The sequence below is a fragment of the Typopeltis vanoorti genome, chromosome 10 (assembly GCF_054136105.1).
Source record: "Typopeltis vanoorti isolate ZY-2024b chromosome 10, IOZ_Tvanoo_1.0, whole genome shotgun sequence".
NCBI classification, from domain to species: Eukaryota; Metazoa; Arthropoda; class Arachnida; order Uropygi; family Thelyphonidae; genus Typopeltis; species Typopeltis vanoorti.
Genome location: NC_143558.1, coordinates 42,360,425 through 42,384,295, shown reverse-complemented (window position 1 = coordinate 42,384,295; position 23,871 = coordinate 42,360,425). Strand labels below are relative to the sequence as shown.

General features: G+C 33.9%; 1 protein-coding gene across 5 annotated transcripts in view; it reads right to left on the bottom strand.

Annotated features, from left to right (window-relative positions):
* The window catches only part of LOC150102365 (mitotic checkpoint serine/threonine-protein kinase BUB1 beta-like), a 386,807-nt gene that overhangs the window by 11,693 nt on the left and 351,243 nt on the right, over window positions 1-23,871 (bottom strand). For all 5 annotated transcript variants that reach the window (XM_090399214.1, XM_090399217.1, XM_090399216.1 and 2 more), the window contains 2 exons: window positions 14,839-15,016; window positions 7,159-7,268 (listed from right to left, as the gene is read on the bottom strand). In XM_090399214.1, coding sequence (XP_090255340.1) covers window positions 7,159-7,268; window positions 14,839-15,016 — 288 coding nt within the window. The remainder of the gene's footprint in view (window positions 1-7,158; window positions 7,269-14,838; window positions 15,017-23,871) is intronic.

The following is a 23,871-nucleotide window of genomic DNA, read 5'->3' as shown; positions in this document are numbered from 1 at the left end:
TCCGATGCAGTGACTGTTAACGAATTCATTAAACTTAAAAAAAAAAAAACAGCACCAGAAAAAATTTGAAATGCTCCAGCATCAGTGCTACAAAGTACCACAAGTTTGCTTTGTGAATTTCTCATCAGAAGCCCTAAGGGATGAAACTGTTAGTGTGTTCAGTGAATGACATACTTTGCCGTTATTCCAAAGGCAAGTTCGAAAAGCTAAATTAATGGCTTCCTTTGAATGGGGAATATACGACCTGACCTTGATTAGCAACAGCCAATAACATTCATTTGGATGTGGCCAACATCTTAATCCATTCCAAGCCGCCCAAAACAATATCCCACAAAAGGAAATCAGTGCTTTAAAAGTATTGTTATAACTAAAGCAGACAAATATAATGCAATGATGATGAATTTAGCTGAACATGAAAGCAAAATTCACATACTTTTACAAGACCAGTCTACATACCAAATTATAGATGGTGATCCTACTAACTCTCAAAAGAATAAAGTTTGCAAATTATTGAAAAAAGTCACTTCCAAGTCAAAAGAAACAGTTAACTCAAGCCTTTTCATGTTAAAACACTCAGAATATATGGAGCACCTAAAATTCACAAACAAGGTACACTTGTTATGCCCTATTGTGTGTATAGTATAAACAGTCCCACATACAAACTTGCTAAGCATTTTGCTAAATTACTAGCCACCCTCACAAATAATTCTCCCTCCTTTGTTAAAAATTCTCTTTACCTAAAATGTATTTTAAAAAACCATATTTTAAAAAGTTCAGACGTAATGATTACTTATGATATTGCTTCACTATTTACCAATGTAACTGTTAATTGAAACCCTTGATTTGGTCACAATTCACATCCCCACTCCCAATAAAGATATATTTCAACTATTTAAATTTACAGTACATGCAAGTTATTTTGCATGGGAAGGGAATATATGCAAACAACTAGATGAGGCAACAGTGGGCTCCCCCTTTAGCCAATTTCTCCATAGAACACTTCGAAAAGCTAGCTATCAATACCACCATTCTCAAACAAGTGGTTTGGCTACACTATAATAAATTTAGTTTAATCCTTTATCCAAGTGTAAGCAAACAAAGTTTGCACCTGAAAATATCTTCAGGACTGAGGTAAGGTAGTGCAATACCAGGCAACTCCGAGCAAAGGTGGACCAAGCACCCATCACTCTTTGTCTCAGTATCTCCCATAATGCAAAGCACATCTCCTTGCGGATATGTATACTGCTATGCATTAAGGGAAGGGCCACTACCCAGACCAGTTTCAACCTTTATTGAGGTCTCATCAGTGGGAGGCAGACCCAAACGTGGAGATACTAAGGCAGAAGCAATAGGAGAGGTCATATTTACCTATAGGAGTTGCCAACAGGTGTATCACCTTATTATTGAATTACTTTGGATTTAGAGAAAGATGTTGGAAGTTTATTTTTCACTTGGTTAGACTATAATAAATTTAGTTTAATCCTTTATCCAAGTGTAAGCAAACAAAGTTTGCACCTGAAAATATCTTCAGGACTGAGGAAAGGTAGTGCAACACCAGGCAACTCCGAGCAAAGGTGGACCAAGCTGTCATCACTCCTTGTCTCAGTATCTCCCATAATGCAAAGCACATCTCCTTGCAGATATGTATACTACTATGCATTAAGGGAAGGCTACACTATGTTGAAGCATTTGCTATTTGGCCACATGGTCCAGACACATTGGATACATTTTTAATGCACTTAAATAGGCAACACCCTAAAATCCACTTCATAATAGAACAGGAAACTAACAACTGTGTACCCTTCCTGGATGCACTAATCACACAGCTTCCAGGTGGTTCCTTATCTTTTTCTGTTTATAGAAAACCAACAGGGAGATATTTGCACAAACAGTCACACCATCATCCAACTCAACAGTATAGTATCCTAAAAAAACTAATTCACTAATTTTAACAGAGCTAGAGCTATCTGTTCCAGTGACAATGCTCTTATCACTGAACTCACTTACTTGCATCTCTTTCTTAGCCAATGGCTATAATTCCTTATAGCACAGAAAAAAAAATGAAATGTTTCTCAGAAATCCCCTCCATTGTCTATCACAAAAGACTACAGTGAAACTGTTACCATTCTATAAATTCAAGGCACATCTGAAAAAGATATCTAGAGTGCTTAATAAATATGAGCTATGCACCATATTTAAACCATACGTCTAATTAACAACTCTCATCCATTCACCTAAGAACAAATTCTCTTCTTTATCACATCCAGGAGTTGTTCTTGTGACCTAGCTTGCTATCGACAGACAGGAAGAATGGTTGACATCTGCCTTTGTGAACATAAAAAAAAATACATCCAACACCATCATTATGGCAAGTCAGGTCTAGCAGACCATGCTTTGGATACCCTTTCACACAGGATCAATTGGAAGAAAACAAAAGTATTACACAGAAGTCATTATAAGTCAGAGAGATTGTTTTGGATATCAACAAAAGCTTTCAAACTATACTCCAAACCTCAACAAGTATGGCTGCATAAATTTACCAAAAATCTGGGAGTCATTTGAAGATCTAATTAATACTTGTTTTCTCTCTTTTCTAATATAGATGGTACCTAATTAGGACTTTAGTTCCTTGTGTTACCTGTTACAAGGAACTAAAGTTCTAATTAGGTGCCATCTATGTTAGAAAAAGAGAGAAAGGCATTATTAGATTTTAAAATGAATGTATCAGAGATTTTTGGTAAATTTATGCATTTTTTATAAACTTAGCCCACCGTTATAACAAATTGTTTCATGTACTATGAGAAACTATTTTTGTGCTCTGAAGATGCTGGATATAATACAAGCAAAATATCAGCAAATAAATTAAAAAAAAAAAAAAAAAATCAGCTAACGCCTTTTTATTCCTGTATACGGGGAGTAGGCGAGGCCATTTAGCCCTATCTAACTTTGGAGAATGAGTGGGCAGTTCAATCTCTACTGGTACTAATCAGAGATAGATGGCCCAAAGCTATCACTAATTAAGCGGTACACAGTGAAGAGAGACGGCTCAAATGTGCCGCCATCTTGTGGTCCCTAACACAATATATTTAATGTCTGAAATAATGTGGGTTCTACGGTCGATTTTCTTGAGTTTACAGGACGAAATACCAGAGTTTCCGGGAGGAAAAACCCGCTTGCCAGTGCCAGAGATCGACTAACTTGGGAACCGGTCGAAAAAAGGCTTAGAAAAATTTCCTCTAGTCGCTGACTAGACTCGAAACCAAGTCTTCCTTCGTGCGGCCAAGCGCCGTGGTATGCAAACGCCACAGCCACTGAGCTACACAGGCAGGCATGGAAATTAATTAATAAATATTATTAATTTTTTTTTATCATTCTGTGTTGTCATCAATGCGATGAAAATAAATTAACATAAAGGCTACAATTCCTAAATAAACATAATAATGCATGCTCCAGGAAGATCACAACCACTGTTTGCACCCCTTATATATCTGGTGTACATCCAAAAAAAAGATAACTGAAGTTCTTCATACCACTTTCAAATGAGACATTCAGCTAGCAAAATCCAACCATTTCTCAAAGGGATCAGTCTATACCCATGCACATCTTTAAGTATATAAATTTATTTTCTTGCAGCTTAGCCCCCTCCATTTGGTTCTAAGCAATGTTGCAATATTATGCAACATTGGTAATGTTGCATAATATTGCAACCCTGGATGGATAGGCCTAGATTAATCTGCTAGCAGGTTTGCTTATAAGGGGCAATGGTATGCTGTAGTAATTCTCTTTGGCCATGGTCTGGGAGAGGAGACAGGTTCGCTGCAGTGCTGGCATAGTATCTGATGTAACCTTTGCATTCCACTTACCAGCACATTTATTGCTTGCTGGATGATGGGCATCCATGTGTGTTAACACCTCAACACTCAACTATTCTAGAAGTGTAATATCAGGATGAATGATGGAAGCTATAGCCATCCACATCTTGGGATTTAATATGTTCTTTTATTTCATTACCAGGTTTTGAATTAACTTGGGCTATCTTGATAATTTGATATTACTGTTTATAGTGCTGTTTGTCTGTCCCGTATACAGACTGCTGACAGTTACTGAAAGCAAAGTTAATAAATCAATTATGATTATCATGGCAAGAGACATTAACAAATAAATTGCATGAAATTAAGCATTGGTAGGCAGTCCATCTAGAAAAAGAAGTTGTTCTGTTTGACTAGTTTGTTCTGATGGCCAGTATCTTTCTTAAAGAAAACAGTGTGTCACTAATAAAACAGAAATTCAAAAGGCTCAAATACACCTGCGCATATGATTATTAGTTAAATTTTATTCGCTGTCACTTTCTGACAGTAGCTGCATTCTTTTTTGTGAGACTGAAATTAAATTACTTCCATTACTTGAAACCACTTTGGCCTTCTTGTTCATACTGCAATAGCGGAACATTTTCTTCAGTAAAAAGAACTAAATTAGCACTAATTGCCAATAATTCTGAAGATTGATTTTTTTTTACCATGAACGCTGTAATTAATCATTGAGATCCTGTTTTGACTATATCTTTGTTTAATTCTTCATAACGTACCATACATGACTTCAATTCACCTTTAAACTGTTCAGCTCGTTCAGTATTTGGATCACGTGCAAGAAAATGGCTTTGCAATTTACTAGCCATTTGAAGCCCTTCTTTAATTACTCCTGCAGTGAGTGGAATCTCTTCATCGTCATCACTTTTTTTCTTTTTCACCGAGATTCTCAAGGACAGCTTCTATTATTTCATCATCACTAACAGCTTTGTCAACCATCAATTCTTCAATATCTGTAGACAAAAAAAAATCATCAAATTCTTCTCTGCCAACTGCATGTGCTAATCTGATGATATTGGGATATTCAGTTGTATGCAAAGGTACGGGGGGGGGCGTTTCTTTTTCACACATTCTGACCAAGTACCTTTCCAACATGCATTTAAAGTTGATGGTTTCAATTCTGATAAAACAACTTAGCAAGTCTGATGCAATCCAAAATAGAAAATTTCTTCCACATCAATAACTGTCAGTAAATTATCCTTATTTAGTTTATCCAAAATGTATTTGAATGTTCTTCTTATGTAGTAAGTTTAGAAGGTAGCGATCACATCATGGTCTAGTGGTTGTATTAGGTGGCAGAAAACAAAATTCCACATTTGGGTGTTCTAAACAGGATGGCCAGGTGCATTGTCTATAATCAATAAAACTTTGAAGTCCAGATTTTTTTCCATCAAATAGCGTTTAACTTCTGGAACAAAATGTTGATAGAACTATTTGTTAATAATTTCTCTTGTAACCCAACTTTTTTTGTTTGCCTTCCAGTGCACTGGTAACATGTTAAAATCCATACCTTTCATTGCCTGCAGTCTTAGGGATTGATTGATGAGTAATGGTTTTAAACATTTCAAATTGTAAACAAGAAATGATTGTTTAGCAAATAGCTTAACTCCTTCTAAACAGCTTTATAATGGACCAACTTAACTTGGAGGAAATAGCATAGCACTCTTCTGCTTCTAGGAACCAACAGCAAGTGAATATAACAGATCATCTGTTGGCCTAACTTCGGGGAATCTTAATTACAAAAATTGATTTTTTTTTATTGTCGTCACAACTGTTTACATTCTGTAGCGTAGAATAATCCTTGATATTTAAAACATCGAGGGGGGGGGGGGGAGGTCTCCAAAATAAGTTTAAGTGCATATGGACTGTTCTAGGAAATGATAATTATAATGGAAATACCCTTTTTAAATGGAATAAGACTGTGCTGCATAAAAGCTGCTATAAGTTTGAGAGGCTTTTTTTTTTTTTTTAAATCAGCATTAAACATCAAGCACTCCTCCAATCTCAATAAGTATAGCTTTGTTAATTTCCACAAGATATTTGTCCTATCTGAATTAACTTTTTTTTTTTTAATCCAGTCACTAGATGGACCATAATTAAGACAAGGGTTTGTTGCGAGAGAAGTTCTCCTGGAATTTGTCATTTTAGTTTTCTAAGCATTTTCCATGAATAAATATTTTATAGTGGAAATATTCTGAGGAAATAATATTCGTGAATATGTCTAAAAGCTCAGACCCAGAATGCCTAATAACATCTCTGTAGCAAATGTTAGTGACTAAGCTGCATATTTTTAAACATGGAAATATTCATGAATTTTCATTAATTTTCACACATTGAAATCTTTCAATCGGGAAAGAGAATACTGCTGTTTATGACCGATCATAAAAATTGCCTGCAAGCCGATTACAACAATGGGTGGCGTATGTATCCTGTTCTCAAAACTGAACGAAATAACATCTGTGTTGCAAATGTTAGTGACCAATCACAGCAAGGAAGTATAAAGAAAATTTTTGCACTAAAATTGAAGATCAAGTTAGTCTGTATCCGGTTCTCAAATCTAGTAATACTGAATACTTTCTTCATAAGTTAGTATTGTAGGATGAAAGTTTCTAAACCATAGTGCTGTGATTTTTAAAAAGTAATAGGGCTGCAGATTTAAATTTTAATATGAATAAGAGACAAGGGACTTTGTTTATTTTTGGTATTAAGAAATCTCTTATTGAAGGTGTTTGTGATGCAACAGATAGCGAGTTATCCACCACCAGCCTACAAAACAATCTCCAGGATGTACAAAGGGAGGGGAAAACTACCAGCACACAGAAGAAAAGTCTGCATTCACTCTTAAGTACTTATAATGATATTATTAATTTTTGGTGATCAGAATGGGATATGTCAATGAAAATCAGCACAAATTAATTTAATGATGTTAATGTTTAATTAATTATTAATTAATAAAAAATCAGTTAAATTAACACTTAATTATTAATTAATATATTACAAAGCAAGCAAGGTGTTAATTGAAAATTTCAGGATTTGTGAAGTGTTCCGTCGTCGTAGGAAAAGTTTGGGAAACGCTTGTTAAGACCATAAGTTCCTGTTTTATCCCAGCTGTAATTTTTGCTCTGAAGATGGTTTGAAATCTTAAAAAACAATAGCAACTCAGTAGATTTATTTTCAGTGTTTCAGTGTTCACACCATAAAAAAACTATTGTAACTAGAATAAGAGTTATAGGAAATCTTTATATTTTACATATCTGTGTCTTTTCACATTGCATATAATAGTTTCTCTTACCTTTTGAATTTTAATTTTATTGTCCATCGATTATTTGTGTTCTTCTCAACTTCCATATAGTCAGAAAACAGCATTATATGTATACTTCCTAAAACACCAAACCAGTCATTCTGGAATAAATACAAAAATATCCTGTTAATTCTTTAATTCATCCAAAATTTTATTAAAAATATCAGATTTCTTGAAATTTTTGGCACTTATTTGCCAGTATTGTAAATCTAATATCAAAATTCTCTGTTGCAATCTGTATAATATATGCCAGGGGTGTTCAACTCGTCGTGAAGCGATTTTTGGTCGATGTCTTGTGTATTTCTTCTTACTTAAACATTTAATTAAAACTGAAAACATAATATTTTACTTACCATTATTTTGTATTATTTTTAATTCGCTTTAAGTGTATTGCTATTGTTTATTTATTTTTCATTACAATTGTCAAATCAGTAATTTTCTTAAGAAGTCTGGGTAAATGAATTAATTTGGATCAGTGGAAGTCAAACAGCGAGCCAAGTGAATACGATTATAAGCAAAGTGTAAAAACTCGATTGTAGCTTAAATATTAAATATTCCCAAGCACATTACATTGATTTTTTTTTACTTAGGTTAAGTCCCATGTGAATATTGTAAAAAAATAAACTTTGTTTGTCTTGGTATAGTTTGTATTAGATGTTTTTGTAAATAACTCTTTTGAAGCTAACTGTATATACTGCTTTAATAAGAATATGTTAGAGTGTTAAAAACAAAGGCAATGTTTTTGTCGCCGAAGCTGTACATGGCGGCATTAGAAAGACTGTTATTGAAACTTGTATGTATGAGAAAGGCTTGCAGGCTCTAAGTGTAAACATCTCTGAAGTCAGTCAGAAAGCATTCAAACAAATCTCCAATGGCCGGCAACTTACAATCAAAAGAAAGCGGAGGAGAACAAAAAGGCGTGCCGAACTTGAAACTTAAGATGAAAGACTCATGCCGATTCTTTGGGGGTTGCCAAATTTCATGTGAGGTCTCAGAGGAGGCCTAATAAAAAGGGACTGAAGCAAGTAGAAGGGGTCCCAGTTCCAGAATTGCTGTCAGAGAGGAGGCCGCCCAGTCCAGAGTCGCCGTCAGAGAGACTGCCCGGATCTACGTTGCTTGAGAGAGGAGATTCCCGCTTCCAGAAAGGAGCTTCTCGGTTCGAGACATCGCTAGAGAGAGACTACTTCTAGGCTGCAGACAAGGTTTCAAATTGCCAAAAGGAAGAGTTCCAATTGCCGGAGAAAAGTTTTCAGGCCAGATTAATGTCAGACATTCACCAGTGTGTTGCGTTTTCATTACAATTTGATGAATCAAACGACTTCACTGATATTGCTCAGTTAATGGTATTTCAAGATTATTCAAGTAAAGAAGAACTTTTGAAAATTATACCATTATTGGGAAGGACTAGGGGAGAAGACATTTTTTCGGCATTTGATGAATTTGTGAAATTACACAAACTTCCGCTTTTTAAAGTTGTGTCTATTACTACTCATGGTGCTCTTGCAATGATAGTAATAAATCAGGCTTCATTTCATTATGTAAAAATGATGACAAATATCCAGATTTTTTTAACATACCACTGTATTATTCACCAGGGCCGCTCCTAGGAATTTTGCCGCCTCTTCTCCCTTATTTTTTGTATAGTGTATGCCAACTTTGTCACCCCGTGCAAATGCATGTCTTGCACCGTCAGTAGAGCCGGCCCTGTTATTCACCAACAAGTACTGTGTAGTAAAAGATTAAACACAAAAGATGTTTTGGATATTACATTTAAAATTGTAAATTCTGTTTGAGGAAAAGCCCTGCAACAGTGGTTATTTAAATTACAGGCAGATGATGATAGGGAACTTCTGTTGTACAATAATGTTCGATAGCTCAGCAGATGTCAATTTTTAGAAAGATTTCTTGTATTAATTAACGATATAAAAAATTTTCTTGAGGAAAAAGGAAATATTTATCCACAATTGAGTGATAAAAGATGGTTGTTACACTTATCATTTTTAGTAGATTTCTGTATACGAAATTAAGCAATTTAAATTTAGAGTTACAAGTTAGAGATAAAAATTTAATTGACATGTTCAATAGTAAGTATTGTTGGAAAGTTCAATAAAAACATTCCAACAATACTTACTTTTATTAAATAAAAATATAAATGACATGAATTTAGACAATTCCCATATTTATTAAAAAATTTTGGAACAAAATCAAGAAATGCTTCACCATGATATAAAAGAATTTATTCGTGAAATAGAATTAGTTGAGGAAGAAATACATTCAAGATTTAAAGATTTTAATAAAACTGAAATGATTGTATCTTTTATCAATAATCCATTTAAAGAAAACTGGAACATCACAGAAATTTTAAATAAAATTAGTGGGCTGTTAGATATAAACCAAGCTGAAGTAGAACTTGAGATAATAAACATTCAGAATAGTTTACATTTAAAATCAATAAACAATGAAGTCATTTGGAAGTATGCACATGAAAAATTCCCAACATTAACTGATATTGCGTGAAAAATTCTGTCGTGATTCGGATCGACATATTTGTCAGAATCTGCTTTTTCAAATATGACTATCATAAAAAAATCAATCAAGAAACCAAATTACAAATGATCATTTGAATGATTGTCTGCGATTGGCCACCTCTTCATATCAACTTGACTATGAAAATATTGCGAGTTCAAAACAATGCCAAATTTCAGATTAACTTTTTTTTTTTTTTTTTTTAATAAATCTATCAGCTTTTCCTGTAACTTGTGAGTTTGTAATGAATCCGTTGTTTTTTCTAACTTTGGTTTTCTAAAATAGAAAAATAAATATTTTATTCCAATGAATTTGTTTTTTTTGTTGTATTAAAATAATTAAAAGTGATAAATAAATTTTTAAATACACAAATAAAGTTTTTAGTTGTTTATTTGTGTGTAATCAGATATCAGGTTGTGAGAACGTGATCTGTACGAGAGAGTAGATCGCCGAATAACTTTTTATAGAAAAAGGTTGAACATCACTGATATATATGCTATAATAAACTTATCAAAGTCACTCTTTACAGGAATGCTTCCATCATTAAAAAGCACTTTTAAAATGCCTATTAGAAATGTAACCAAGGAATGGAATTGGTCCAAACAATCTACTTGCAATAGGCCATTTTGCATAGACATTGCATGTCAACAAAAGTGACAGCTAAAACTAAACAAATTGGAGATTCAGAGAAATAATTCTTTATCAGTAAAATACATTTTGAGCATATATAAATAACACCAGACAAATAATTTTCTGAAATACATGCAATGATGAATGCATCGACAATCACTATTGCAAACACTGCTATAACAGAATTGATCACTCTCTATCAAACTACAGAAAAAAATCCCAATGAAAGCATCTAGATAAATTCTAAACTAAAAGAAATCACTATAGCAAACTATTCCTTTGGGCCCCATAGGCGTGTTATAATGAGTAGTCAGATGTCATAATCAAATGCCCAATTAATCTATCTATAACATCTATAAAATTTAAATACAATAAAATATTAATTTTAGGCAATTCTTAGAAAATAGTTTGGTAGTTTTAGATTACAGAAAAGCAGAGGAAAATGTAATTATATATAACTTGTTTTTAAATTTTTCAGGAAATTACACATACTAAAATATTAATTAAAAAACTTGAATACCTTCCTGTATTTTGGCAATGTTACATTGCCATCTTCTGGGAACACAAGACTATGATATGTGCATGCAGGCATATGGATAATATATATGGATAAAGCATTTCACACTTACCAATTCATTACTATTTTAAAAAAGTTCTCAGTATTGTATTTATACCACTGATCCAACTTCAAAAGTTGAAACCAGATTTGAACAGTGCCCTGCATAACAAAACATGATATTATGAATTTTTTTTTTTCAGATGGGGGGGGGGGGTTGCATTATGGAACAAAGAACAACTCTATACTGGGTCAACTGATCTCCATATATACTGACCTAGTCATGAAGATATTTCATAGCTTTCATCTGTTTTCTCATACTTGGGTAAAATAAGGGATATATATTTCTTGTAGATAAACTTATACATGACTTTAAATTTTTCAGGAAATGACAACACATACTAAAATATTAATTAAAAATCTTTAATCAGTACCTTACTATATTTCGGCAATGTTACAATGCCATCTTCTGGGAACATAAAACCTTTGGGTGCATGAGACTGCCCCAAAATTGGGAAGCTGGCATCCTTAGAACATCAGTCCAATAGCCAAAACAACCCAATTTAGCCTGCTAGGGGACACCTTAGACTCTAGAATAACTTTGCTCATTGTAAGCGCCTGCGTGCACATATCATAGTCTTGTGTTCCCAGAAGATGGCAATGTAACATTGCCAAAATATAGGAAGGTATTAAAGTTTTTTAATTAATATTTTAGTACGAGTCATTTCCTAAAAAATTTAAAACCAACAAATATATTATTACATTTTCCTCTGCTTTTTTGTAATCTAAAGCTGCCAAACTATTTTCTAAGAATTGCCTAAAATTAATATTTTATTGTATTTAATATTTTTAGGAATTTTAAATTATGTAATACCTACTACAGGATATGAGTGAAAAATTATGCAAATTAATGGTTTAGGAGTGCACAAAAATTTCACATTTGAAATTGATTATTCTCCTCCTTTAATATTGAAAATTGGCAGACAGACATGCAATTATTTGTGCCAACATTCTTTCCACATCCTGCTTTAAAAAAATACTCGAGTATTAGTAGATCGAATTAATTAGCAATAAGCCAGGAAACTTAAGGGATAACACTTTCTTGTGCCCAAAGCAGTGATGTGGTAAGGTTCTGTCTGGAATATTACAGATACTACTCGAACAAATTCATTTTTTTAAGTAATAAAAATTTTACCGATGTGTCTGAGACATCTTCAGTACAACTAAAAACTGTAACATAATAATATACAATTAACAGAAAGATGCTAAAAAGGCACCACAACAGTCAACCAATTCCTAATTTACAGAAAATTAGAAAAGATTAGCAGACTGTTTTCCATAATTAAGATAAACATAGGCAATCAGATATACTGAAATTTGGATAGTGTGGTAACATTCCACAAGTTTCCTTATAAGACGTTCCAAAAAGAATCTGCTCTAATGTAGAATATTTGTTATTCCACAGGCTTAAATCAATACAACTAGCAGAAACTAACATAATAATATAGAATTGACAGAGAGATGCTAAAATGGCACCAACAACAAAATGACAAATTCTATTTGTTCAGGTTCAAGATAACTGATTTAAGATTACATTAAATCAACCTTTTTGACAAACAATTTCAATGAAGACTATTAACAAAGCTTTCAACAACAGCTATAGGATTCCCATGTCTTCTGAAAGAAAATAAAAAAAAAAAGAAAGAAAATAAATAATAGTATGGATAAGAATGTATAAAGAGCTCAAAGCAGGTATAAGAAGGTCTACAAAAAACAAGTGTAAAAAACTTCATAAAACAAGGAAGGATAAAAACAACCAGATATTAAAAACCTATGTACAAAAAAACGTGAAGAAAATAATGTAAATGGTCTATATACAATGAAAAATAGCAATTTTTTTTTTAATTTAAAAATAAATGAGAGACCTTGGTGAATGCAAAAAGCTGTGTCTGAGTGAAAAGGACTCAGAAAGATTATGAATAAGGTTAAGGAACTGTAAAATAGTTACTGCACTCATTGACAAAATCAGGCAAATTAAAATATAACTGATATTTAATCTGGCACCACAGAACTCACAAATAGGCATGTCACACCCCTCAATAGAAAGGAGTGTGTAACATGACCATGACCTACGTGGAGCTGAGCAAGAACAATCTCCTTACAGTCCCTGCATAGATTACACTGTCGAAATTTAATTTAAGGCTTAGTTCAACAGAGCTTATTACTGTTCTCTATTCCATGATGAATGCCACAAGGATAATAGTTTGTGTCTGATGATCTGTCGATAATTGGTGTATAGGACAGGCAGATTGTAGAAACTTGAGCATCGGGGTGACCAAGCTGCAGTATCTGCTATGTTGTCGCCTTTAATCTCAATGTGGCTTAGAATTCAACAGAAGCATACATCCAAGTACTGTACAGCTTCCATAACTGAGAAAGGAAATGAAGAATAGGAGAGCACTGGATGTTTCTGTAGTTTAATCTTATCATTTATAAGGAATTGTGAATATTATGCTCCTTTTGTTGTGAGGCAGTCTTATGTAGTTTAATGCAAGTTCTATAGCATACAGCTCAGCAGTATAGTTTTTACATTCTAGTGTGATCTGAGTAGGTAGCTGCCTGGGTAGGTAGCAGAAGATCCAACTAGAGCTTCTGATTTTTGAACCATCAGTGTAAACAGAAAAAAAAACAGCATTTGATTCTATGAGATTGAAAGAACTGCTGCTAGACAACAGGAGGGATGATAAATCTTAACCTGCACAGTGGAAGTGAATTTAGTGGCCTTATGCTATGTTGCCTACTCCATTAATATCTAGAACTTATAAGAGAACTTATCTGCAAACCAAAGGGTGGTATGGTAGTCTGACAGGTGTCATAGAAATTCTTCCACTGTGAATAAAAAATAGTTGGCTACATGGAATGGCATTGCAAGGATTTAATTTCATAGCATATAACAGAGTTGTTGCTGTCAAAGTGACAAAGGGGGGGGGGGGGGGGTATTTGCCTTGAGGTAGAGACCAGTGATTGATGAAGTTCAAAATGCTGCAGTTACTATTCTTATGGCTTGATGGTGAACAGCATCTAGCCATTGCAGGGTGCTTTCTCCTGCAGAGGCAACTCGTTGCAAAGGTGGAGTAAGCTAACATCACTCCTATCTCAGTATCTCCCATAATGCAAAACATCTCCTTGCGGATATGTATAATGTTATGCATTAAGCTTCTGCCTGGTATCTCCACTCGGGCCTGGCTCCCACTGAAGAGACCTCATTGAAGGTTGAAACTAGTCTGGGTAGTGGCCCTTCCCTTAATGCATAACATTATATGTTATATTCTGTATATGCGAATATCCGCAAGGAGATGTGTTTTGCATTATGGGAGATACTGAGATAGGAGTGATGTTAGCTTGCTCCACCTTTGCAATGAGTTGCCCAGCGTTGTACCAACTTACACCAGTCCTGAAGACACTTTCAGGTGCAAACTTTGTTTGCTCACACTTGGATAAAGGATTAAACTAAATTTATTATGCAGAAAGTTAGTTTATATGTGCATCCCATGAATGAAACTAACAGAAATAACCTTTAAAAAGATTAATGCACTTAATCTTTTTAAAGATACATGTACTCTGAACACATAAGCAATCTGATAAGAAATAGGTGAAGGAGTTAAATCCAACTTCAGTAAAATTTGAGGTGTGTGAAGTTTGCAGAATGTAATGCTTATGTAAGTCAGGAACTGTTCGTATTTCTTTCTTCTTTTTTTTTTTTGACAGCTTTAACACTATGCATAGCATTTTGAAGGGTATAAGACATGTTACAAAATTATTTTAAAGACACTTCTGTATATGCGAATACAAGTAGGAGCATTAATAGTAACAAAGAGAAATTCATGTTACGATTTGTTCAAATAGTTTCTAACTTAGTACTTATGGATAAATTTATGATAGTATTATAAAACATATACCTGATAAGTCCAAGGTCTACCATCTTTCATTTCTGTACACTGAAAACCAGAGGTTTTGGTTTTAACAGTAAAAACAGTATCAGGAGGGAATAATGTCATGTCAATGGAACAACCAAAGTCTATCAAACGCAAGCAATTTGTTCTGTATTTGAAGTGGTCTATAAAATCTCTCTGTGGCCTAAAAATAAATACATATTTATAAATAATCAAATTAGTTAAAGTAAATATAATCACATATTTGAGAGAGATTAGTAAAAGTCTTTTGTCCTTTTTTCAGCATTATTGGAGGGAATGAAATAAGAAATCTAGCCTATTCTGCTTAACAGAATAAATCTGATGTACTCCATTAAAACTCCTTATTCAAGAATAAAAATCGTTTTATATAATCTGAAAGACTACAATTATATGATTTAACATTAAATTGTGACATTATGTAAGGCAATATTTAGCGTATACTTAATTCAGAAGTCAGCAGCTACAATTGAAGTATGTACAAGGAAGAAGATTTGTTACAAAATCAGTGCAATACAAGGGATGCATACTATCTCTGTTGTTATTCATTTATATGGATCCCAGTATGAATTAAAGTAATTTAGAATATCTCAAAAAACCCTAATGCCTTTTATTCCCAGAGTAAATTGAGCTCTTTTAATCCTAACTTGCAGAAATCAGTAAGACCATTTTCCATTATTGCCCACTGGCAATAGCGGAACTCATGGCTATCAATGATTTTAGAAAAAGTTGGACAACTGCCACTATATCATAATACTAAACCATAACAATTACAATGCTATCTGAAACAGTGTAAGTTCTATAGCAAATTTTTTCAGGTGTAGTGTTCAAAACCTGAATTCATGAGAGAAAAAACGCCTTTTGCTTGTGGAAGAGATCAACTAATTTGGGAAATGGCTGTAAATAGATTTAGAAAAAATTCTAAATAGTGACTAGAATCTAATCTATACCAGTCTATATTCTGGTGGTCTATCATTGTAGAACTACAAGTATTGTTATACGGCTACATAGTAGTCATAACTCAAACCTCATATTGAAATAGGAGAAAAACTTATGCAAATTATACTCCTAAACAAATACTGTACAATTCTTCAGCACTAACTTGAATAACTAAGAAATCTGCTATGAAAACCAGCAACAAAAAAAGCAAATGCTATGAAAATATGCAAACATGCTGTTGAACATCTGAACTCTCAATGGAGTAATATTCAGTGAGCTATAGAACAAGTAAAATATTTTGACTATTTAGTCATATTTAGAAAGGATGGCAAATTAAATATGGAAATACAAAACTGAAAAAGCAAAGCAACATTGCAAGGAGCCAGATGAATAAATGTATGTGGAATAAGAGACAAATTAGCAAAATATAAATCAGCAGTAAACAAGACAATGTTCAAACCACTTTTAACATGAGACATGAGCATTCCAAGAAATATTAGGGGAAATGAGCACTTCTCAGAATCACATCAAAAATGAAGATAATAGAAAGGAACTTGGCATCACTATAATCAACAAAATGTAAGAACTAATCCAAGATAACTGTGGTCACTTAAACAGAACAGGAAAAGAAAATACAGTTATCCCTCGACTTATGTCGGGCTTCCGTTCAATCTGGCAGGACGTAAGTCGATACATTAAATCAAGAGTTATAGGGGTTAGTGACTTAACCATAATAAGTATAGCGTCATTTTAATTTTTAAACTTTATAAAACTGTACTGTACATTAGTGCCACTATAAAACAGGAGAATAAACAACCGAAATCTTCCTCAACCATCACATCATCATTACCTTCCCTATGTGAAGGACCAGGCTGGGGTTCTTCTGGTGTAACCTTTTTTTTTTTTGATGAAAATGTCCAGTGTGCTTTGCTTATTCCTCTTCTTCTTTTCATCATAAATTTGTTTATAGCAAGCAAATGCATCATGTACTTGCCTTTCTTTTAATAAGTATCGTACAACATTGGGGTCCACGTCTTCAGCAATTTTGAGAACATCACTAACTGCAGAGAACAATTCTGCAAGATCCTTCACTGTGAATTGTTTAACTACCTCTTCTTGTTTCTCTTTTCGCTCTTCCTCTTCTGCAACACCTTGTTCCTCTGGTTCTACCAATTCTTCGTTGGTCAACTCTTCAGGGACACTTTTTATGGATTGAACTATGTCGTCATCATCACTTACTTCGAGATTCAGATTGTTTGCTAGGCCCACTGTTTCTTCACTCAATTTACAAATATCATTTTTTTAAAAACTTCCAAAATCGTGCACAAACCTTTTAATGTCTTTTTCTGTATGCCACTCACATATTGAGAGGTCACTTCATCCGAAGCCACAGCAATATTTTTAATAGCATGATAAATATCGAATGCTATTTCAACTATTTGTTGTAAAGTGAATATCTGATCCTGACAGCCTCTATTTGGCCTGAATCCAGCTTGTTCCTCACCAAGCTTCTCTTTCACAATCCTTCTCAACCGTTTCTCAAGTATACTGGCAAAAATCTTACCAGGAACACTTAGTAGAGAAATACCTCTGTAATTCTCACAATCAGTTTTATTTCCCTTTTTATATATATTAGTACTATGAGAGCTCTACTCCAATCATCTGGAATTAGTCCTTCTGTCCAGGCTCTCTGAACTATGCGGTGTAGCCACTGTAAAACATTTATACCTCCATACTTGAGCATTTCTGGTCTAATATCATCTACTCCAGCTTCCTTTTCACATTTCAGACATTTGATGGCTTTTTCTACTTCAAGCATGAATATGTATTACTGATTGCATGCCTGGTCAGTGTTTTTTTTTTTTTTTTTTTTATCACTGTGCTGTCATCCCTGCTAGTTTCATTTAGCAATTTTTCGAAGTAATTACTCCAAGGATATCTTTTTCTCCAGTTTTCATATCACCTTTATCATCTCTAATTCCTTTTACAGCACTCTTTTCTACATTTCTGAGCTTCTTCAACAACCTCCAGAATATCTTGCCACCTTCTTGATATTTATTTTCTATGTTCTTACCAAAGTCTTCCCATGACTTTTGTTTAGCTAGTTTTACACGGTGTTTAGCTTTTTACATTTGTCTCTGTATTCTCTAAGAGCACAAGCTGACTTATTTGCCAGAAACTTTTGATAAGCTTTCTTCTTTTCCTTCACTGCCTCTTTAACTTCCTGTGTCCACCAGGGAGTTCTGATTTTTCTATCCTTACAGACAACCTCACCACATGCTTCTCTGGCAGAATCAATCAATGTCTTCTTAAGAGCTTGCCACTGAATCTCCAAGGTTTAATTCCTGTTCTCAAACTCTTTCATTTTTTCTTGAATAATGTTTGCATATTTTAGTCTACAGTTCACATCAGAGACCTGTTTGACTTTTATTCACTTTAAAACTTTCTTACATGTTCTTTTCAAATATGAAATTCGATTTTATCCTGCTTAAGACTAAATGGTGATCACTTCCAATTTCAAATCCTCTGTACACTCTAGTGTCCTGCACCAGAGAGAAAACATCACTATCAACAATAATATAGTCAATGAGACTTTTCTTATTCCTAGCCTCTTCTCTCCATGTGAATTTGTGCACATTTTTATATTGGAACATGGTGTTTGTAATAACCAGTCCATGTCCTGAGCAGACACCCAACAAGTATTTGCCATTATTAGCTTTGCTCTTTTCTCCAAATTTTCCCAAAATATTTTTGTATGTCTGACAATCATTTCCTACTCTGCTATTTAGATCCCCAACAAGGACCAACTTTCCTTTTTTACTGTGTCAGTTGCTTTTTCTAAAGCCTCAAAAAATTCCTCCACTTCTACCTTAGGAGAACCTTCTGTGGGACCATAGACACAAATAAGTCTCATTGTCCAGTTCCCCATTCTGATATTTGCTGACATCACTCTACTTAAAATGGCCTGCCATTCAAGAAGATTAGCCTCGTATTTAGTGTTGAATACTACGGCTACTCCTTTTCCTTGATATTATCAGTTATTAACTGATAAATTTTTTTCGTTATATAGAAAAGTGAGGAGAAGACAACAAGGGGACATCTGTGGAAGTTAAGTTTGTGTGGTTAAGAAAGGGGAGGGAGACAGATTTCTCTCCAACAATGCAACTTGCTTGTTGAAGAAGTGAGTGCACTGGTACGAGTGAGCTTCTGCTGTTATAGCATCCAATCCAGGTTATTTCTCATTCTTTTGAGTTTTTAGTGCAATTTCAAATTCTCACATCATAAAACTGTTACTTGCAAGTTCTTTTTGAATTATTATTTCTGGCAAGGCATCTGTAGTGAAGTGAAATGAATTATTCAATAGTTTTTCAATGTGGATATTCCATAATAAGAGTTTGTTTTTCACTTTTATCTTCAGTTATCTTGCCGTTTTTAGCTTTTATTCTTAGTCTTTTGGGCTTTCTCTCTTTGGTGCGCAGCCTGAATATGGTTTTCCTTGTCATTTCGAACAGACACATATACATATACTTCATCATTTAAATAAATATGCAGATTGTGTGTCCTCTAATTTCTGTATTGCGGTTTAACGTCATTGCGTTCTTTACCATTTCTTTAGTGGTGTGTGTTACACATATCCTTTGAGAAGATGAAATTCTGGTGACCAGTCTTTGCTGCTAACCTCATGGATGGATAGTACAATATGAACAAAGCTCATGGTCGATTCTTCAGGCATCAAGCATTCCATTAGTGTTGTAGTGCTTCTTTATACTGAGTTTGCATCTTAGGAAGAATTACGAGTATATAAGAATAAAAGAACATAGTTACCTTCATAACTCTGCTACTAGTATGTTCTTTCTTGTAGTTATATCAGTTGCTTTAATATCATTCTGATCTAGGTGTATCAGAACTTTTCAGACCACTTCCACCTTGTAGGTCATTCCAGTGATATTCATTTGTTATTCTTGTTTTAGGTTTAAAAGCACTGAGACTATTCTATGATTGGAATTTAGTTCTACACTATTGTAAGCTCTGCAATTTTGAGCTGATCTCATCCACTTTCCATTGATTAAAATATGATCAATTTGTGATCTTGTTCCATTTGGTTGTCACAAGTCTATTTTCTAAGAAGCTTGTGTGGAAATTTGCTCTGCAGATTGACAAGGTTATGAGTATTGCATAGCTCAGAAGATATCCATTTTCATTTGTCATACTGTGGTACATATTTTTTGTGCTCGTTACTTTGGATTACTAGTGAGGCAACTGAGGTCACAAAGCCCTAGCATAAACTTGAAAAAAGAAGCCTTTTCATCACATAATGAATAGAAAAACTTTCAAAACTTGGAAACTCATAGGCAAGATGCAGTTGCAGTAGATTAGGAGTTCTATTGGTGATCATTTACGAAATCCACTTAACATTTACTGAATTAGAAACTAATGAGTTTAGACCACTAATGCAAATGTATTACTAGTCAATCATAATTACATCGAAAGCCAAATCTTACTATATCCAAAGGCAGCATACTACACACTATTACAAAGATGTGGTTCAAGATTACAGTTGTTCAGTATTATAAGCAATTTTGTTATTTGCTACAGGATTCTAGATACATTAATCTGAAAGCATTTTAATAATTGGTTCGAGGATGCATTGTTATCAATCAATGAATTTAGTGCTCTCGTATGGTGATTTTTATCTGTTTTATTGTGTTTTTCCCTTAGAAAATTAGTGTTTTATAGTATAATAGTGTAGATTTCTGTGTTCTTTATGTATTTTTATAACATTTTTATTAAGACATTGCAGTAATAAATAAAGTTTATATGGCATCAAAAATGCACAAGAAATGTAACACTAAGAACAGCAAAATCGAGAACAAGGAGGACATTGAAGATATTGATGAGGTTATTGAAAATGAATTATCCTCCAAAATAGTGAAGTTAAAGCAGATTATTAGACAGATGATGCAGGAATTACAGAAACTTGAGCAGTGTTTGAATGAACACAGGGAGGAAAAGAAATTTAAGCAACAAAATAAGAAACAACAAAGCACAAAATCAGATAAGTTAGTAACATTGATTGTAAAAAGAAGGATATTATTTGGTATGAGGACTATCATAAAACATACTGTTGATGAACAGGTTATAACTTCTGGTTTTCCTGGATCAAAAATTAAAAACATAACATGTAATTCAAAAACAGAGAAAAGAAAAGTAAACGAGATCATCATTGTAGTAGGTACTAACAACTTAACAATGTTATGTAACTGTGTTAATGATGGGAATGGGCATTATCATGGAAATAATTATGAGGGAACTATTTAAATTTTATCCTCATCCAGTTTAGACCCATCAAACATGTGCAAAGATGTCTGCATATATAAAGCACTGGACAAGAACAGAAATCTGCAAGTTGCCCAACTGTATCATGTAGACGAGAGTATACAAAAGAACATGCAGATAGCTTATTATGTCTGTGCATGAATGACAGGAATATCAGAAACAAAGAATAGAGTTTGTCACTTTGGATAATATGTTGGGATCTCAGATTGTAGTGATTAGTAAGACCTGGGTATCAGAATTTGGCATACTAATGAGTATAAAGTGTTAAAAGATGCAGTATTTTTAGTAGGAATAGGATAGGAGAGAGCAGCCAGCTGCTAATGATATTGGATTACTTGAACACAGTGTTGAGACTGATGCTGTACTAGTAACAGTTTTTCATGTGGCAGTGAGTTTGAAGCCAACTGGTGAGGTGGAATCTAACAAGATCAAATACATAGTGAGATACTGTAACAAACTTAGTGACTCAGTTGCTAATGAAGAAATGCATCACCAAATACAAGATGTGTGTGAAAACAGTAATTACAATTTCAATTGTCCAAACCTTGATTGGGTAACAGTAAAATCTCATGAGAAGAATGAAACAATTTATTGAGCTACTGCAAGACAACTTCCTCAAGCAGCATGTGACAGAGGTCAAAGAGATTATAGTTAGATTTGATTATAGTTCAGAGGGTGTTTCAATTAAAGACTTGACTATTCTTCCTCTCCTTTGGTTGGTGACAGTGAACATGCGGTACTCACTTGGGAAGTGGCTAATTTTATGAATGTTCCATTCAGAAAGGTTACATGCTTAACTACAAAGCAGGAAATTATGACCCAACTGAGGAATATACTGAGTTCAGTACAATGGTATCAGTTGCTAGATGGGAAGAATATCAACAGTGCATGGGAAGCATTTTAAAAAATACTTGATGATGCAATAGCAGAATGTGTCCCAAGAGTTTGAAGAATAAATAAGGTAGAAGTCAAATGGATGTGTAATCTTAATAAGCAAGAGATTCATTATGAAAATTATAAGCAGCAGGCCAGAAGGCTCGCAAATGTTGTATGGAAAGCTAAGTCTGAGTATGAAAAGAAACTTTTTTCATGCAAGTAAATGAATATAAAAGAATAACCCTACTGAATACAGATGGTCTCAGGGTTAACAGATGAAGAAGTTGTTCACCTAATAAAAGCTATCAACCTGTTGTATGCAACATTGAGCTCACTGCTACCTCTTTGCTCAATGAAGAAACTCAGATGTATGAGGAGGAGTATTAGAGCTGTTGCACAAACTGAATAAGAATTCAGCAATAGGGGCTGATCAGATATCAAACATGGATGCTAAAAGAGTCTTTAGCTGAAATGGCTAAAGATTTAATATTGAGATGTAATATATGAGACTGTAATTGCCTGGTGAGATTGGTCGAGACTGCTCTCCAGCCAAAAGGCTGTGGGTTCGAATCCCACCATAGGCATGGATGTTTGTAATTGTCTGCGAACATACTAGTGGTAGGCACTAGATGGTGCTGGTGGAGATGTGTAGAGTAGATATCCTCCCTCAAATGAGTCTTTGGACTCCCTGGAGGTATTGCATAATAATAATAATAATAATAATGATTAGATGGAAAACCAATGTGTTTTACAGAAGCCACTATAGGTCACTGAGAGTATTTTTAGAATCAGCAATGGCTATGAAGTATTCTCCTAACTTTAACAAGCATGGCAGCAATAATCTGCCAACAATTTGGGAGACAGTCATCCTAAGAACAACATAATATGACAGTGAAATAACTTCGATTATTGAAATTTGAAGGGCACCAATCTTTTGTCCATTACAAAAGGAATTGTTTCACTTACACATAATGTATAGATTGTACCAAAGAATTGTGCTCTGAGGATGCTGGTTTGAAATCCAGTGAAATATATGCTACTCAATAAACATCTTTCTATAATTTAGTGTTCTTGTGTTGTAATGCCATTAAAATAAGTTAGAACATTCGGCACCTAAGCCTGTCAACAAAATTACATTTTGTTGACAGGCTTAGGTGTTTTACAAATGTGTTCTTCTTCCCAACCATTATCATAATGATAAAGAATATAACATTTTTTGCCAACATGAATCTACTGCCAATAAAAACTCAGAATACTGTTCTTTATTTTCTTTTTTATTAAAGTTTATTTTCTTAGCAAATACAGGGTGATAAAAATTAAATTAACCCTTGTGGAACACCACCCAGCAATCCAAATGCTGCAAATTTGCAGGAATATGTTGTGCGAATATGTTGGAGTTGATATATCAAACTAAAAATAGTCATAATTTAAAATTATGAATATTTTTACAAATTGTTTATGTTAGTGTATATTTTTAGTTTTGTTTTTTTCGTAACACATATATCGGCACTTGCAACGTGCCCGTTATTGATACTATTATTGTCTAAATGTCAAGTATTTGAAATTTTTATGTACTTACTAGATTCTGATAATTGTTTTACTTTCAATCCTGTGATTGTAATTTAAAATTATCAAGTGATGTGTTTGGAAAAGACACTTTATTTATGCTAACGGAGACAACATGTCAGCCATTATACTTGGCGTCTTGCTTGCCATTTACATGGAGTGCACATGCTCGCCGGGGAGTTTGATGGGTAATTGACAACTGACAGAGAGAGCGTTCGGTATCAAGAAAAATAGAGAGCTAACAGAAGTTTAAGAATGCAGACCAGCCAGTCAGAAGAATATTAATAGAAGCAGGCCCGGCTG